Here is an 18,401-nt window from a genome sequence, read left to right on the forward strand (position 1 = left end):
GCCTGCAGAGGAGCAGCTGGGGAATGGGGAGGAGTCTCTCCCCTGCCCCCTTTTCTGTCATCTTATCACAGGTTACTAGGTTACTTCCCCACCTGGATTGGCCCTCGGGCAAGCAGGTGCCTGACAATGGGGTACCAGGTGGATGGGGAAGGAGGAGGAGAAAGCTGAAGGGGAGGAGAGTGGGAGCCAATCTCAGACCCCAGTCTGCAGAGAAAGGCTGGAAAGCAAGCGGAGATTTCAAATGGTGGCAGCAGCGGAAGACAGGGTCCCCTAATGAGAGGAACCAATGGGGAAGACATTCACATGCAAAAGTACTCTTCATAATGCAGCATACGACCCTGTCATTACTGGTGAAAAATAAAAAGAACATTTGATCAAATGACAGATTTATCCAAGACGGCAATTTCTTGTTTTTCAGTATTATCATGGAGAGAGCCCGAACCTTTGCTGAAACTGAAAATAGAAAACACTTTGCTCCTTTGCTCCCCATTAAGCTGATTGTGTGTGTGTGTGTGTGTGTGTGTGTGTGTGTGTGTAAACTCACACATAGTCTTTTTGTGAACATTCTTAAAATTTAATTCTTAAAAATTCTTAAAATTTTCTAAAGACCAAAGGCATCTCAGACATTTGCTAGAGTTGCCTTAAAGTGAAGGAGACAGACACAGGCGAGGTAACAGCAGGAAGATGAGCTGCCTCTGACCTGTGTTGGGGGTGTGCTGGATGGGTTAGGCCTCAGGAGGGATCCCAGAAGCCACTGCCATGGTCCCTGGGCTGTTCGCCTTCCTCTGAGGCCCCTTAGCACTAGGAGAAGAACTCTGACAGAAGGCATTCCTCCAGCCCTTCTGATGCCTTTCCTTCATCTGGATAAGGATGTAGGTGGATATGGGTGTCACTTTGTCATTTTAGCAGTCCCCGTCATGGGTATGAGAGGGAGAAACATATCAGCTCCTTTTTAATTTTAAGCATGTTTCATCTAGTCTACCTGCTCTTTTAAAAATATTTGTTGTCTTTTCCTTCTTAAAAACCCTACCAGCAAAAATTTGGATATTCCCCTTCTAAAGTGCACTTGATTGGCCACAGTTTGGGAGCTCATCTGGCTGGGGAAGCTGGGTCAAGAACGCCAGGCCTTGGAAGGATAACTGGTAAGCTTGCCCTGGAGTTGGGCCTTGGGTTTGTTTACCTATTTGTTTACACACAAAATCAAGTATCTGAACATCAAAGAAAGTCACAGAAGCAAATGTAAGACAGGAGAAAATGTGACTCCATCACATTAAAACATGAAATACTTCCAAAGTGTGAGTGTATAAATCTGCATTCAGAAGTGTTCACCACAATGTTGCCTTTGGTGCAAAGTAATGGAAGCTGGGAAGGTCCACCTGTTGGGGATGGTTGACTGAATTACGACACATTCCATACTTCGCAATTCCACGCTACGTATACGCAGAGGGAGAGAGAGCCCCAAGATGGTCCTGGAAAGACATCCATGGCACATCAGCATCACAGCTCCCCAGTGCTGAACTGGTTTGCTTAAGGCCCATGCCATTCTCGTTGCTAAAATTTTGAATATTACCCCTGGATATCCTGTTAAGTCTCAAAATAAATTGCAGAGTGAATCCTATGAATTAGGGTTTTGAGGATGGTAATTCATCCCATCCCTTCCCTGCATTCAGACTTCCAACTGCTTGAATCAGAAGGATAGAGATCAGAATATCAGCAGCATCACTGGCAAGCTGGGCTGGCCCCTCCCTGCGCTGCCTCCCCAAACAGCAGTCAATCAGCAAGTCCCAAGTTTCTTTCATCCTTTGTTCTTCTCTTTCATCTATGTTGTGCCTCTCCACGGCCTGGTGACTGTCCTAGCTCAGGTCCTCTCCATCTCCTGCCTAGATTTTTGCCATTCATGGCTGGTACCCCAGTCTTACACGAGCATTGCCGGTGTCATCTTTCTAAACACAGGCTGTGCCACTCCACTGCTTGAGACTTTCTGTTGTCTAAAGCTTCTTAATTTGTCATATGAATTTTTCATGTTTCATCATGTTTTTCCGTGATTCTGTGCCTTTGCAAATGACATTCCTTCTCACCCTAAACATCCACTGTTCGTCCTTAAAGTTGTATCTAGACTGTTTCTTCCTCAGGCAGAGTTGATGTTCTGTACTTCCCACCTTTTTGAAATATGCCTCTGTTATGTTTGAAACTACAAATACTGTATCACAAAGTCTAATTAATTATGTATGTGCCTATTATTTTCAGAAGACTCTGCACTACTTAGAAAGCTTCCCTTACTGCACTCCCGTCCCAGGCCTGGGAGTGTGTACATAGTACACACTTTCTGTTTGTCAAAATAATAAACTACCGTGCTGGGTGTACATCTTGACACGTAGTAGGTACACACTTTCTGTTTATCAGAACAATAAACTGCAGCTAGCTCAGGTGTACACACACGTACATGATTTCATTTCAAATTTAAATTTAAAATATTGTTTCTAAAAATAGTTAAGAAGTTTAAAGTATGTTACTTCTGCAAGCTCTTGGTATAACAGGCTTTTCCTGCTGAAAGTTTCTTCTTTCTCTCAGCCCTCTGATCTCAACTCCAACCCCAGTCCACCACCACCATTCTTATTTAGGATAATAAAAATAGTATATTTACGCTGATATTACTGTGTGGCAAAAATCTACCTTTGCTCTAAGTTTTTAAGCTCAGAGGAAGGAAGAAACTCGTGCAGATGGAAGCTCGTGGGGCCTCCGCAGCCTTTGGGGCATTTCAGCCGTAAATTAAAGAGAAGAACATTGCCATGCATGTAATAAAAATTCACACTGGGGTACAGTAAATTCATGGAGATTTTGCTTTCCTGTATTCTTAGTTCAAAAATCAGATACTTTTTAATTCTACTTCTTCCTGCCAAGTGAATTATCCCGTTAAATAAATAGAAAACAATAAATTTTTAAAGGCTCTCTAAAGGTCCAAAGAATTTATATAATTTAGATGTTGCAATCTGTATTCCAAGTGGTTAGTTTTTGAGCAATCATGTTCCTTGACTAACAAAAGAACTGAGACATCAAAAAAAGATTTTGTATTTATAACAATACCAGTTCAAAACAAAATGTGAGAGATTTTAAGACATATATAAGTTTTTGTCTATGGTAATTATCTATAACTGGTAGGCAGTTGCCTTAAATGACTCTAGCATCAGCTGATTCAAGATTTCATTTTCCTTTTATCTATAAACAGCGTTGATGTTTTCCCTGTTTGGAAAGAGATTACTCCCTCTGTGCTGATACACAAATGCACCCAAATACATACACATCGATAAAATCAGATCCTAAATGGTGAAGCTCTCACTTATATAGTAGGGGTCACATCTCCCCATCTCAGATCAATTAACGCTTGAACCTAATAGTTCTCCCTCTGTCAACCTTCTTCCTGAAATATCCTAAAATCACAAATAGGAGATTCCCTCTTCTCTGCCTCTTGGAAAGACTAGTTGTCTTTTTTTTTTTTTTTAACTTTTTTTTTAATCTAGTTGCCTTGTCCTAAGGTCAACATAATCTGCTATATTTGGATGTATCTTTCATCAGCAGATTGTATCTAATTAGCAATTGTATATTAGCCAAAAAAAAACAAACAAACAACAAAACCTCCCTAGAGTTGAAGATTAATCGTGAGACAAATGCTTTCAACATCTTTCTTTTAAGCTTGGATGTTTTGTTCAGATGCATATTGGTTTACTTCATTGACCCCCTGTGTCTAATTTTATCTTTCTACCTGTGCTCTGAGTCTCATGCCTACTTTGGGGACCTAACTGTGATTTGTCTGATTTTTCTCCCACCTCATCAAGCTCTTTTCCCCAGCTCTGCCAATTAGCACTGATGTGTGCACCTTCCTCCTGGATCACAGCCCCTTCTAGCTGATGCCCTGGCCTTCCTCACTCCTGAGATTGTTCCAAAGTGGCCATACATCCTCTGCTCTCCTCAACTCACTGCAGTCTGATTTCTTCCCCAACCCTTCTGGCAAAAACCACTCTGCCTATACCATCAGAGACTTTTCAGTGGGACTTTTTCAGGCCTTTTCCATCTTACTTGGCTCCTCTGCAGAATTTGACTCACTGACCCCTCCCGTGCTGTTGGAACACCCTCTCCTCTTGGATCCTGTGGTTTGCCATTTTTTCCGTGTCTTTGGTCTTGTCTGAAGGCTTCTCTCCAGGCTTCTTTCAGGTTCTGTTTCTTTTGCCTTCCCTTACTCATTGGTGTGCTCCAAGGTTCTGCACTAGGCCTCCTCTTCTCTCTCACCTCTTCTCACTCTATCACTTCTTCCTCTACAATTATATTTATCAGCAAAATAATATGACAGTTCACACCCCCTAACTGTGGCACATTCATTTCTCACTCGTGCCACATTTTCCCAGGGCTCAGCCACAGCTCTGCCGCCACTTAACAGCAAAGAAACTTTGCTAAGATACACATATGATGGTAAATCTCCCCAAAATTTGCAAACTTGTAAGAGCTGCCCATCAACAACCAGGTTCCGCCCAAACCCATCATGGTTCAGATTATATCTGGCTCCTGCTTTCAATGCTGTCTTCATCTTTCTTTCTAAAACTCTACACTGCAGCCCTTGAAAACTAGTTACATTTTCTCAAATGTGGTTAACTGTCTTGCCTGATGGTTGCACACATTCTTCTCTATCCTCCCCACCAGGAGGCTGCTGACCCCATCTTTACCCTGGCTGACTCTTCTAGTTCCTCAGATCTCTCATCTGCAGCAGAAGCATGTTCTAATTTCCCATGGGTCACATGTTGCTTCTCTGTGCTTGTGTAACACCTGTGCTCACCTCTGACTCAGCACTGAGCACACTGTATCACAGAGCCTTCCCCACCAAACAGAAAGCTCCTTGAGGTCAAGGCTAGGCCTTACTCTTTGTATCCAAATGCTGAACCCCATTCCTAGCACATAGTAAATTAATAAATAATTGTCAGATGTGTAAATGAGGAGTTACGTGAATGATCACAACACTTTAGAGACCTTTATTTTAGTAGGCATTTGAACAGGAGACAATGGGCTGAGAGTCTGGACACCAGGGCTCCTGGTCCACTTTGCCTCTAACATATGGTGGCCGTGTCAAATCCCTTCACTTCTCTGGGCATCAGGCTTTTGTAATACAATGAATGGAACTAACTGAGCCTTAGCCAAGGACTATGATTCTGTTATTTTAACTGTGTTGTTTTGTGATTCATCTTAATGTTTTGAGGAGCTCTTCTCTTTTTATTTTTTTACATATAAATGTTGCTTTCAAGACCATTTGCAATCCATAGCCCAAGTTGTATGTATGATAGTCCATGTACAAGCCCTAGAATAGCCACTTTGATTTTTCTGACTTGGTTAGATTTTTGGCGTTGTCTAGATACAGTCTGACTTGTGTGTAGGAATTTGACATTGCAATATATACAGACCTTGTGTTTATAAATATAAACAGGCCCAATAGTCTATGTATCTGTCCTTAGGCTGAGTGGTGTTTGACCTACATAAATCATACAAGAAAAAATACCTTGCCTTTACCACCTGTCTTTCCAAAATGGCAATACTATCAGTGTACTTTTGTATGTCTTGGTTAATACACATTTAGCTTTTTCCCAGGGTTGGACCCAGCTGGGCCATATTTCCACAACACTCCAAAGGAGGTCAGGCTGGACCCCTCAGATGCCAACTTTGTCGATGTTATTCACACAAATGCAGTTCGCTTCCTCTTTGAACTTGGTAAGTTTTTAACACAAACCAAAATTATCCTGAAGAACAGTGAATTTTAGAAGTGTTTACCCCACTTTTTTCTATCTCAGGTGCTGGAACTATTAATGCTTGTGGTCACCTTGACTTTTACCCAAATGGAGGGAAGCACATGCCAGGATGTGAAGACTTAATAACACCGTTATTTACATTTGATCTCAATGTTTACAAGGAAGGTAAATACTTTCTAAAATATGAGGGCTGCTGTTATAAATTCACTTGGCTCCCTCTTGTATCCTTTTGTATATGATAAAATATAATATATATTTTAGCCTAAAACACAGTTGCATGTGTGAAGTTCCCACCAGTTGTGGGATCTGCAAGCTCAGGGTCCAGGTCTTATTTACCTTTGTATGCTCAAAGTCTAACAGCATGTCTGGAATATTGTATTCCCTCAATATAAACAAGGGGGATGTGTTCGTTCACCTAACAGATATGTATTGAGTGCTTACTATGTGACAGACATTATTCTAGGAATAGCAGATATAGAAATTCATACAAAAGAAAAGAATCCCTCTTTGGGAGCTAATATTTGCTAGAAAAACGATAATAGAATGAGTATAAGGAGACAAAACAAAGCATGGAATGGGAATATAATGTGTTGATGACAATGGGGTTGATGAAGGGAAAGGGGATTTTTGATAAGATGGCCAGGAAGTCCTTAATGAAAAGATGGCCTAAAGAGTTAGCCATGCAGATACCAGGGAAAGGCATTCCAAGCCAAGGGGTGGAGATGGCAAGGGTAAAGACTTTTGTAGCAGAGTCACTCTGGATTACAAATGAAATTAATCACAAATTAAACAAATAGTATTTAACCTTTTATAGTGATATATTTATATGTATGTATCTCCAATAATAATAATATTCATAAGGCATTTCGTTATAAGACACCAAAAAGCTATTATTTAGGAGTTCCATTCCTCCCTATCTTTATATACCATCACCTTGTAAATAATGGAATGCATCATACATAATATATAGTAATGCACAGTACTATAATGTGTGATGATATGAAAATAAATATCTGATGATTCTAAATATCCCACCACCAGATCCCATGTGGTCAGAATATCTAAATGATGTAATTATTTGGCTTTTGTAGAGGAAAAAAACACAGATCATGACACTGAGAGTAGCTCAAATTTCCTCTTCACTAGAGATGTTATAAAGTTTTAAAATTGTTCTGAAGGAATAAATGTAATTAGAAATATATATTTTCAATGACTGCTTTTTAAAAAATTGGTGAATCTACAGATACTCAGAATGAAAATTAAAGCCAATCCAATCTAGTGAAAATAATAAAAATTCATTCAAAAAGACCCATGATAAATCTTATATCCCTTATTATTTGCCACATTATAATTTAAAATTATTTCTATTAGGATAAACCATATACCATAAGACTATTTTATATAACTATATTGTGTTATACACTGAACACTTGAAATTTTTTGAAGAATGAGTTCAAATAAAATATACATTTAGCAAAAGCTATCATTTTGAGAAACTATAATTCCTATAACTTTATTGGATTAAAAGCACATTTATCATCACTCATGTTAAGTCTTTAGATGAGTTTTAACTTTAAAGATATTCTATTTTACATTATATTCATTTCTAAGAAACCATTCACCTTTAAAGTTCATTGTTCCCTATATTCTAATGAACCATCTTGTCTAAGTCACAATTATGAATATAAATCTGTATTAAGGAAACGTGATATAAAAGAAGTCTGCCTTAAAAAATGATGCCAATTCTTTTTTTTTTTTTTGCTTTTTAGGGCTGCACCTGTGGCATATGGAAGTTCCCAGGTTAGAGGTTGAATCAGAGCTTCAGCTGCTGGCCACAGCCACAGCCACAGCAACAGAGGATCTGACCCACATTTGTGACCTACATTGCAGCTCACAGCAGTGCAAGGCCAGGGATTGAACCTGTATCCTCAGGGTTGCTAGTTGGGTTCATTCCTGCTGAGCCACGATGGGAACTCCTTGCCAATTCTTCTTTTTTTTATATAATGATTTTTATTTTTTTCCATTATAGCTGGTTTACAGTGTTCTGTCGATTTTTTACTGTACAGCATGATGACCCAGTTACACATACATGTATACATTCTTTTTTCTCACATTATCATGCTCCATCATAGTGACAAGATGTAGTTCTCAGTGCTACACAGGAGAATCTCATTGCTAATCCATTCCAAAGGCAATAGTCTGCATCTCTTAACTCCAAGCACCCCATCCATCCCATTCCTTCCCCCTCCCCCTTGGCAACCACAAGTCTATTCTGCAAGTCTAGGTGTTTCTTTTCTGTGGAAAGGTTCATTTGTACCATATGTTATATTCCAGATACAAGTGATATTATATGGTACTTGTCTTTCTCTTTCTGACATACTTCACTCAGGATGAGAGTCTCTAGTTCCATCCGTGTTGCTGCAAATGGCATTGTTTTGTTCTTTTTCGTGGCCGAGTAGTATTCCATTGTGTATATATACCACATCTTCCTCATCCAGTCATCTGTCCATGGACATTTGGGTTGTTTCCATGTCTTAGCTATTGTGAATAGAGCTGCAATGAACATGTGGGTGCATGTGTCTTTTCCAAGGAAAGTTTTGTCCAGATATATGTCCAAGAGTGGGATTGCTGGGTCATATGGTAGTTCTATGTATAGTTTTCTAAGGTACCTCCATACTGTTCTCAAGGTACCTCCATACTGTTCTCCATAGTGGTTGTACCAGCTTATATTCCCATCAGCAGTGCAGGAGGGTTCCCTTTTCTCCACATCCTCTGCAGCATTTGTTATTTGTGGGTTTATTAATGATGGCCATGCTGACTGGTGTGAGGTGGTATCCCGTGGTAGTTTTGATTTGCATTTCTCTAATAATCAGTGATGTTGAGCATTGTTTCATGTGCTTTGGCCATCTGTATATCTTCCTCAGAAAAATGTCTACTCGGGTCTTTTGCCCATTTTTTAATTGGGTTGTTGGCTTTTTTGCTGTTGAGTTGTATAAGTTGCTTGTATATTCTAGAGATTAAGCTCTTGTCAGTTGCATCATTTGAATCTATTTTCTGCCATTCTGTAAGTTGTCTTTTTGTTTTCTTTTTGGTTTCCTTTGCTGTGCAAAAGCTTGTCAGTTTGATTAGGTCCCATTGGTTTATTTTTGCTTTTATTTCTGTTGCTTTGGGAGACTGACCTGAGCAAACATTTGTAAGGTTGATGTCAGAGAATGTTTTGCCTATGTTCTTTTCCAGGAGTTTGATGGTGTCTTGTCATATTTAAGTCTTTTCCTTATCTCTGCTAACTATGCATTTCTGAAATTATGCTGTCTCAGTTATCTATTGTGTAACAAACCATAGTGGCTTTAAAAAAAACAATGGTTTTATTGCCCATGGTTCTGAGGCTCAGGATTCAGGCAGTTCTGGCGAGATTCTGCTTTGCAGTGTGTTTATTTGAGCTAATTCATGTGATTGCATCCAGCTGGAACCTGGATTGGGCTAAGCTGGGGCGGGGGGAGGTCCAAGATGGCCTTCCACATCTAGGTTCTTGGTACTAGCTTTCCTCTCTGAGTGGTCTGTTATCCTTCAGAGCCCTCTACCCAGCCAGTTTACCTGAGTTTCTTAACTTGGAAGCTGGGTTCCAAAAGAGCAAGGGTAGATGCTGGATGGTCTCTGAAGGCCAAGGTCCTGGAACTTGCACAGTGTCAGTTCCTCCACTTTCTATTGGTCAAAGAAGTCATAAGACCAGCCTGTAACCTGGAGAGTAAACAAAAAAGTAGACTCTATCTTTTGAAGGGAAGAATGATAGGATTTCTCTTGTGGCGCAGTGGGTTAAGAATCCAGCATTGTCACTGCAACAGCTTGGGTTGCTGCTGTGGGACATGTTCAATTGCTAGCCTGGGAACTTCCACATGCCATGGATGCCACCAAAAAATAAAATATAATAATATAAACAAAAAGAATGGTAACATGATATTGCAAAGGGATGAGGACCTGGGAAGGAGTGATTCTTTAAATGACACTCTTATAGATAAGTAAGTTATCATACACACTAAAACCAAAATCTGGTTTCAGAAAGGTCAGCCAAGCTGTGTGGGTTGTTGGAAGAATAGTCCATGCCAAACAGTAAAAACGTTGTTATGCTAAGGAAAAGAAAACGTAAATGTGCTGCTATGATAACTTAAGAATGCACAAATGTAATTACAACTCTTATGTATTATTGCAATAATCCTATAATGTCAATAATGTTCTGCCTGACAATGACAAAACTAATTTGTCTGTACCATTCTTTACCCCTTCACACCTTCAGGCTCGGCTGAAGGTATTTACCAGTTAACCTTGCTGGTTGTTCAGTGATTAAATAGGAGGGAATTCAATCATTCCTGCAGAAACAGGGAGACAGAGAGTTAATTGGTCTAAGGAAGAGATGCTGTGTTCACATCTCTGTGATCCTTAAAGCTCTGCGTGCTTATGTCAGAGATCTGGGAAGTGTTGGGATATTAACGTCAGAGCACCGTCACCTACCTTTGCATTTGTTTACTGACTGAGCTTGACTGTCCCTTTAGATTTACACAAAAGATGCTTTGGTACAAGAAAATTATGCATAATATTGATAAATGTGCACCATCCAAGCCTAAACACAAGGTCTGTTGACCTGGACCCAAGTCAAGAAACTGTCATTTAAAGTTACTTTTTCTAAGAAGTGGTTTATACTAACAGTTATCAGTTAATCAGTTCATTGCTGTCAGTTAATTGGAAATTTTTTTCACAGAGATGTCTTCCTTCTTTGAATGCAACCATGCCCGAAGTCACCGCTTCTATACTGAAAGTATTCTCAATCCTGATGCATTTATTGCCTATCCTTGTAGATCCTACACATCTTTCAAAGCAGTAAGTAAAGTATTTTGCAATGAAACTTAATTAGCAAGTCATTTTCTGAAGCATGATCTGCCAACTAAAAATCAGAACTTTGAGATGTAGCAAAAAATACATCTGCCATTGTGGGAAATAATAGTAGATTCTCTCTGTGCCGAGTACATATGGAACAGTAGCTGGGGTTGCTGAAGGGCCTAAATAACTAAACCAACTATTTGTATTCTGGTTTCTTCAGCTCTTTTGAAGATTATATCCAATTTTGCTTTTTTGGCCATTTGTTATACAGTAATTAGATGCCACTATGTAACAGGCATAAGTCCAGGGCAAAAATTTTGGTGTGTACATATTTTAAATGTCATCCTCAAAGATGCCCCGAGAAGGCTGAACCAATCGATAGCTACACTCAAGCATATTACTATTTACTTGGAACATGAAAATTATTTTATTAAAATTTAATTATTTATACAGAGCAGAACTGAGGCATAGATAGCTCAGAGGAGTTCCATATAGATCAATACATTACAAAATACCAAATCTGATTTTGCTTGAGTCATAAAGCACGTGGTGCCAGACCTGAGCTGAACATATTTTTCATTTGGTTATCACTATGAAAAGGAGAAAGAAAATCTGTTTTGTAGTGGGAAGTGGAAAGATTTTCCTGCTTGTGCTTTAGAGACCTATCCTCTCTTTTATCAGGGTAGAAAAATGTGGGGTTTCCAACTGAAGTGTGTTGTAAATAATAGCATTTTGTGAATAAGTACAGTGTTGGGACAAGAATAAGCACTTCCCTTCCAATACCAGCAAGGTGAGTGGATTCCCTCAGGCCGTCTCAGTTTCTTGAGCCAGTAGTCCTTACTCATTACGTGGCTGGTGAACTGCTTTTCTCAGAAAGCTTGCTAGTCAAGTACTGGCATTTCCCCAAAACCTCCTTCTTACAGTCCCAGATGCTGCTCTGAATAGCTCAGGGGATCCTGACCTCCACTACACTGGTGGCAGGTGGAAGCAGTTCTCAGATTCACAGTATATTCAGAGGTAATGGGGTTCAGTCTGCTAAATTGGAGAACCATAGGCTCCTATGCTGCACAGATGCTAATTACAGCAACGAACTCGAGGACATTGAGTCAAACATCCTTGACATATTTAATTGTTCTTTTACCCAACAGTCATAAAACAATGAGATGAAATTTAAAAAAATAAAATAAGGAGGGGTTTTAGTGCCAGGCTGTCTGGTTCACATTCTTATTCTATCACTTACTAGACATGCAACATTGGACAAATTGTTTACTCCTACCCATTGGCTTCTTCATCTGCTAATAAGTAAGGAGACTAAAAGCATTGTAATCATAAGGGACTTTGTGAGGATTAATTGACTTAAATGCATGTCAAGTCCTTAGAGCAGTGCCTCAAACATGGAAAGCACTCAATAAACATGAGCCTTTGTTATTTTTGTTAGTATTTTTATTCATTAAAAGTGGAATTTTTAAATGAGATGTTTTACTATAGTCCTAGCCTAAATGTCCATAGTTTGTAAATCTAAAAGTTCAAAACCTAAAATAGCAAATAACTCCAACACTGCTGCCCAGATTTTTTGTTAATGTTTTGTTAGTTTTGCTTTAGATTTTAAAACATATCCATAAAATTAAAGTGTCTTATATTCCCTCCATGTCCTTCCCTAAGGCAGACTTTGAAGCAAATAAATAGCATCATACTGTGTCTTTCTGGATTTGCTGTTTTAAAATGAAATTTTATAAATTTAAGATCTACACTGATATGTATAGATCTGTTGTATTTATTTTGTAGCAAACAGCCACAGTTTATTTTTTTCATTCTCCCGCTAGTGAGCATTTTGGTTTCTAGTTTTTGTTAATAACAATTCTGCAATAAACACCTCTGCATATCTCCTTCTGTACATGTGTAGATGTTTCTTTATGACATATAGTGGGAGTGAAATTGTCAAAGCATATGTGCATTTCCATCTTTATTAGACATTACCAAATGTCTGTCAGTTTATATTCCCATAAGGAGCAAATAAGAATCTCCCACTCCGTGTCTTCACCAATACTTAGTACTGCTGATTGTTTTAATTTTTGCAGTTCTGCTGAGAATGAAATTGCATATTGTTTTAATTAGCACATTCCTGATGACTAGTAAGATTGAGCATCTTTTTTTTTTTTTCTTCTGCTTTTTAGTGCTGCATTCTCTGCATATGGAAGTTCCCAGGCTAGGGGTCAGCTGCCAGCCTGTGTCACAACCAAAGCAATGCCGGATCCAAGTCGCATCTGTGACCTACACCAGAGCTTGCGGCAACACTGGATCCTTTAACCCACTGAGCAAGGTTAGGGATCGAACCTGCATCCTCATGAATAATAGTTGGGCTCGTTACCTCTGAGCCACAACAGGAACTTCTGAGCATCTTTTTACATAGTTATTGATTATTTGAGTTTCCTCTTCTGTGGATTATCTATTCCTATTTACTCATTTTTCTGAACAGATCCTTTTTCTTTTCCCTCTTTTTCCCTTTTTATTATGTTTTGTTCTTGAAAACAGGCAGGGTGGTCTGTTAGGCAACTTAGTCACTTTTAAATGCATACACTTTATTTAGATTGCAAAGATTTATTGGAGTTTAATAATACATCCTGAGTTTACTGAAGGTCAAAAATTCTAATTACATTCTAATTGCCTCTTATTTTCTGTCACCAGGGAAATTGCTTCCATTGTCCCAAGGAAGGTTGCCCTACGATGGGTCATTTTGCTGATAGATTTCACCTCAAAAATCGGGAGCCTAATAGATCATATTATTTTTTAAACACAGGGACCTTTTCCCCATTTGCCCGTAAGTATTGCAGCTAAATCTTATTGTACTGCTTTAAGGTACTTATCTTTAAAAATTCAGCAGTTTTTGCTGAGTGTCTACTAAAGAACCGGGCATTGGGCCAGACTCTGATGATGCAGTGGAGAACAATATAGTGAGTTTAGGCCAGAGGGAAAGCAAAAAAAAAAAAAAAAATCTCGTTTTCAACCCTGAGTAATAAACTTTCCATTGGGAGAAGTTCAGAGGAATTTTCAGAACCAGGTCAGGGGAGCCTTCTGAGGGAAGGTGATTTCTAAGCTGACTCATGAAAGATGAGTCAGAGGAGAAGGAAATGGAGGATTCTAGGCAGAGGGAACTGCACATGAAAATTCCTGGAGATAAGAGAGCTGGAACTGAAAGAAGCTCCCCCTGCTGGGATTGTAGAGATATGAGGACAATAATATGAGACCAGATGGGAGAGGTAAATTGGATCAAATGATGAAATTGTGCTCCACGTGGGAAGTTTGGGTTTTATCTTTGGGCTAATAAAGAGGCACTGAAAGGTTTTATGATTATCAGATGGTTTTTTCAGAAAAATCAGTCATGGATTAGAGGGGAGGCAGAATTGCTGCTTCACCACTCTTACTGTGGTAACCATTTTGCAATATATGTATATCGAATCATCGCATTATATACTTTAAATTTACACAACATTATTATGTGTAAACTATATCTCAATAAAGCTGGAGGGGAAAAAAACAGTTGTGGCAACAATCCAGATAAGGTAGAGTGAAGTGAGGTGATTACAGAGATAGGAGGTTGAAGCATAAAGGAACTGGGTACATGGATTTGAAGGATGCAGAAAGTACAGACGTCAAGGATGATTCTGGCTGGGTGGACGACGTGCCATCTGATGAACTTAGTAAGAGAGGCAGGTTTGGCAGAGAGGTAGAGAGGCTGATTTGGAGTGAGTTAATGGGCTCAGAATCTAACGCATTAGTCCTGAGATGCTATTAGGACTTGGGAGTGTGAGGTTAGAGATAGAGGTCTCAGCCTGTGGGGATCACTGTTGTCTACAGTTACCGACCTGGGTGTGTAAACTATGAAAGGGGATGATGTAATTACCCAAGAAGAATGTGTCAAATGAGAAGAAAGAGAGCAGAGAAACAGGCCCCTGCGAATAAGACTGAAGAATAGGCAGAGAGAGAGAGAAGGTAGAAGGTAAAGCTGTGTGGGAGGCAAGAAAAGAAAGATGATGAGGGAGGATGCCTTCAACTATGCTCAAAGGTCCAAAGAGGCTCGTGGGATGAGGCGCCAGTTCCGTCCTCGGTGACCTTGGGATTTCAGTAGAGAAGGGACAGTGGGAGTCACGTTGCGATGGAATGGGCTGAGCAGGGAAAGGGAGCTCTTTGGCGGTGATTAACTCATCAACTGAAAATTCTAATAGCTTTTTCTTCCCTTTCAGATGCTTTTCAGACAATTTTATGAAGTGCCTCTCTTCTGTGTTATTATGCATACAACAATTTCAGAATTCAGAGTGAAAGATCTGTTTAGCTCTAGATTTTTTTAAAGTTACACTTGACTGTTTGCAGGGATTTATCCCTGGCGGGCTTTGTGCTGACCCAGACCGTACTGACTGGGCATTCCTAGCACATATCCCTGCAGCAGAAGGAGGGACAATTCACTTTGCCCCTAAGTTATTTTAAAAGCACAGACTTTCATGTTCAATAGGTTTTCTAGATTTTTTTTTTCTGCATTAGTTGTCAAACTATGGCAAATTAAAACTTGGCTGTGGAAAGCATACATGCCACAGAATACAAATTTAATGGATGAAAGAAGACACCTTTTAAAGTCATAAAAAATCTGCAAAATTAAAGAATTTGATTTAAAAAATGTAATTTAACAGTTTATATTAGCAAAATCAAAATGTGAACATTTGTGTGTTTTTTAAGATGTCGTTTCTCCCCACATTCACTGAAGGTATATAAAGTTGTACTTTTTCATGAACATGAATAGCACTGTTCCACTTTAACTTTGAAAGTTGTGTTTATGTTAAAGTAGCCAGGATGTCATGCTTTTTACATGTTTGTAACCCTCCTTCCTCTCTTTCTTTTTTTCTTTACTTCCAGGTTGGAGGCACAAATTGTCCGTCAAACTTGATGGAAACAATGTCACTCAAGGAAGCATATTTCTCCGTGTAGGTGGAACAACTGGGGAAACAGGGGAGTTTGGGATTATCAGGTAGGCAAGGACAAGGACCTGAGAGATAACAGTGCTGGCACTGAGTTTGTCTGGCTCAGTAAGGCTCAGTCTTTTCTTTTCCTTCAATAGCACCAGGCATCATGTTATAGTTATCTTTTCGTTTTACTTTATGTTTTCCAAATATAAAATGGAATTCATAATATCTATTTTCTCCACAGTTCCAGCTACAGACAGAAAATGTTAGGAAATGATAACATGAAAATATGGTCCCTAGATAATCAAGTGGAAAAAATTGACAGGAAACAAGATATATTTTTAATCCAATCTATTAATGTTATATAAATGTGGGCATATAACTTTATTTGTATAGATTCCTTATGAAATAAGCCATTTTGTATAAATTGCCAAATTTCTAATAAGCCCTCTAGGTAGTACCCACAGATACAGGATGAATGATGGGACAACCAAAGGTAGGAATAATTCAGTAGAGACATTCACTGCACATGTTGAGCTAAAGTCTCCTTTTATCTTGAGTCTTCCTTAATCTTTTCTTTGATCAGCCTTAGCATTTTTGTACATCTTTCACTTTCATTGCCTAATTCTGCAATTCATTTCAGAATCAACATTATACATACTAATTAGATGTTATTTTGCAAACTGATGAATAGATTAGATATTTTGCCTCGGTGATTTACGTCCTCTTCAAATACTGGTCAGAGGTCAGAAAGCAGAGATTTTGTGGTTGTCAGTTGAGGGATGTATTGTATTAATCACTCTGGCAGCATATGTGCTCATCATCTTGGCTTGGTGCAGCTGCAGGAAAAGGTGAGTCCAGTCAGTGGTTGTCTGGATCCTGATTCACGCACAGGTTTCACCCCACCTTTCTAGCTGTGCCTCCTGCCATTTGGCTTTGCTCATCTTCAGCTCAGCCATGTTACCCTGATTACACCACTCAGCATTAAACACATCCCACCCTTTCCTCCCTTCCTGACTTTACCCATGCTCTTCCATGTCCTAAATACCCTTCCCTGTCTTAGCATGTTTCATATCTATTGCTCTTTTTGTCGCCATTAAGATATTCCTCTGAGAATAGTTCAACACAATCTTGTGGCTATGGCTCTGAGGCCCACAGTACACCACCTAAGGCTGTGGGGTATGTGTCCTGCACAAAGATAGCTGACCTAGGGCAGGGGGGGAGAAATGTGCGGTTCCTGCCCCTTCTAAGATTTGTGAGAATGTTTTGACATTTCTCTACCTCTTTTGCTAATGACTAAAGAAGCTATTTGTAATGCCCTTGCATAGCTATCCAGTCCTTCTTTTAAAGAATAATTAAGCATTTTAAGTCCACAATAGATGTCTCGCCTTGAAACGAAGTCGGCTAAATGAATTTGTTTGCCAGTCTATTCCTACTTGTCAATCAAGCTCTAAGAGTCTGGCGTCACCATAGATTGTATTTTAGTTATTGGGGCTTCCAGTGACACTGTTATGAAGGGCTGCATTGTGTGCACTGAGGGAAGACAGTTCATGGAGCAACAGGGAGCTTACCTGAATAACCTGGAAGAAAAGTTGTCTTCTAGTAATTAAATCAATTAATTCTCCATGTAACGGAATAAGAGAGACCCCAGGAATAGCAACATTCTTTCATTCATTCAACAAGCATTTAAATACCTCTTGTATACCAGGAATTGTTCTAATGGGCAGTACAATAGTAGAGGTCCTACTCTCATGGAGCCTATCTTTCTGTTAGAGGAGACAGACAATATATTAACAAAGGAATGAGGAAATAGCAGGAATAAAGAAATCTCATCTGGCCTTTTTGGCTTAAATATGCCTCAAGACAATCTACACTCTCTGCTCTATTTCCACACTTACCGAAACATCTTTTGATCGTTAGTTTGGTGACCCAGTTCTTTTTATACAGGTAAAGAAGGTACCAGGGAAAGAGTAGGAAAGCATTTTGGTTAATGAGAAGGAAGCATTTCACCATTGTGAACTGATAAATAGGCTTCTGGGTTTTATATCTGTTTTGTGTGAATTTAGTCAATCATTGACACTTTGATCATTTCCCTGTATCAATAAAATCTAGTTTCTGATACCACAAAGCCAAGACTAGATCTTTCATTATGGAGAACTCACTGCCTGAAAATCAGCTAGTCACGCTTCCCATTTATCTCACCATTCTTTCAAGCTTTAGAATCATGCTAGTGAGACGCTAACCAATGTGAGTGGAGAGACTAAATCTCCTATAAGCAAATGTCAGGAACACACGCACGGATATTGTCTTTCATTTCAACATTGTGAATACCTAGTGCAAGCTTATGCGTCTTATTTTTCTATTTACAGTGGAACACTTAAGCCAGGCATGACTTACACAAATTTAATTGATGCAGACATTAACGTTGGAAACATTACAAGTATTGAGTTCATTTGGAAGGAACATTCATTTGGACATTCTCAGAATAAGTTGGGAGCAGAAATGGTGATAGATATATCTGGGAAATATGGATATGAGTAAGTCTTACTTTTTCCTTTGCCTTTTCAAACATAGTTTAAACTTTATAAATGACATTTAAAACTCATGTATAATTTGAAACTTGTGAATGGTATAAAAATTTATATGCTTTGAAATTTTGAAATGGAAAATTAAGAAACCAAGACTGTATGTGTAAGTGTTGATACAAAGATAAGTACTCATTAATTAGAAGGTTTACCTATGTCTTTGGCCCCACTCACCCTGGAATCATATTCATATCTTTTTTTTCCCT

At 39.0% G+C, this 18,401-nt stretch overlaps 1 protein-coding gene across 2 annotated transcripts in view; it reads left to right on the forward strand.

Moving 5' to 3' along the window:
* The window catches only part of PNLIPRP3 (pancreatic lipase related protein 3), a 57,841-nt gene that overhangs the window by 18,406 nt on the left and 21,034 nt on the right, over positions 1-18,401 (forward strand). For both annotated transcript variants that reach the window (XR_014827001.1, XM_021073715.2), the window contains exons 5-11: positions 1,034-1,142; positions 5,629-5,748; positions 5,829-5,951; positions 10,540-10,658; positions 13,344-13,476; positions 15,564-15,675; positions 17,980-18,147. Coding sequence is in view for 1 of the 2 variants with exons in the window: in XM_021073715.2 (XP_020929374.2) it covers positions 1,034-1,142; positions 5,629-5,748; positions 5,829-5,951; positions 10,540-10,658; positions 13,344-13,476; positions 15,564-15,675; positions 17,980-18,147 (884 nt within the window). In the remaining variant the exon portion in view is untranslated. The remainder of the gene's footprint in view (positions 1-1,033; positions 1,143-5,628; positions 5,749-5,828; positions 5,952-10,539; positions 10,659-13,343; positions 13,477-15,563; positions 15,676-17,979; positions 18,148-18,401) is intronic.

Source organism: Sus scrofa, chromosome 14, assembly GCF_054392235.1.
Source record: "Sus scrofa isolate SSC_HxYL_T2T_F1_AM1 chromosome 14, Sscrofa_HxYL_maternal_Yorkshire_Landrace_v2.0, whole genome shotgun sequence".
Classification (NCBI taxonomy): domain Eukaryota; kingdom Metazoa; phylum Chordata; class Mammalia; order Artiodactyla; family Suidae; genus Sus; species Sus scrofa.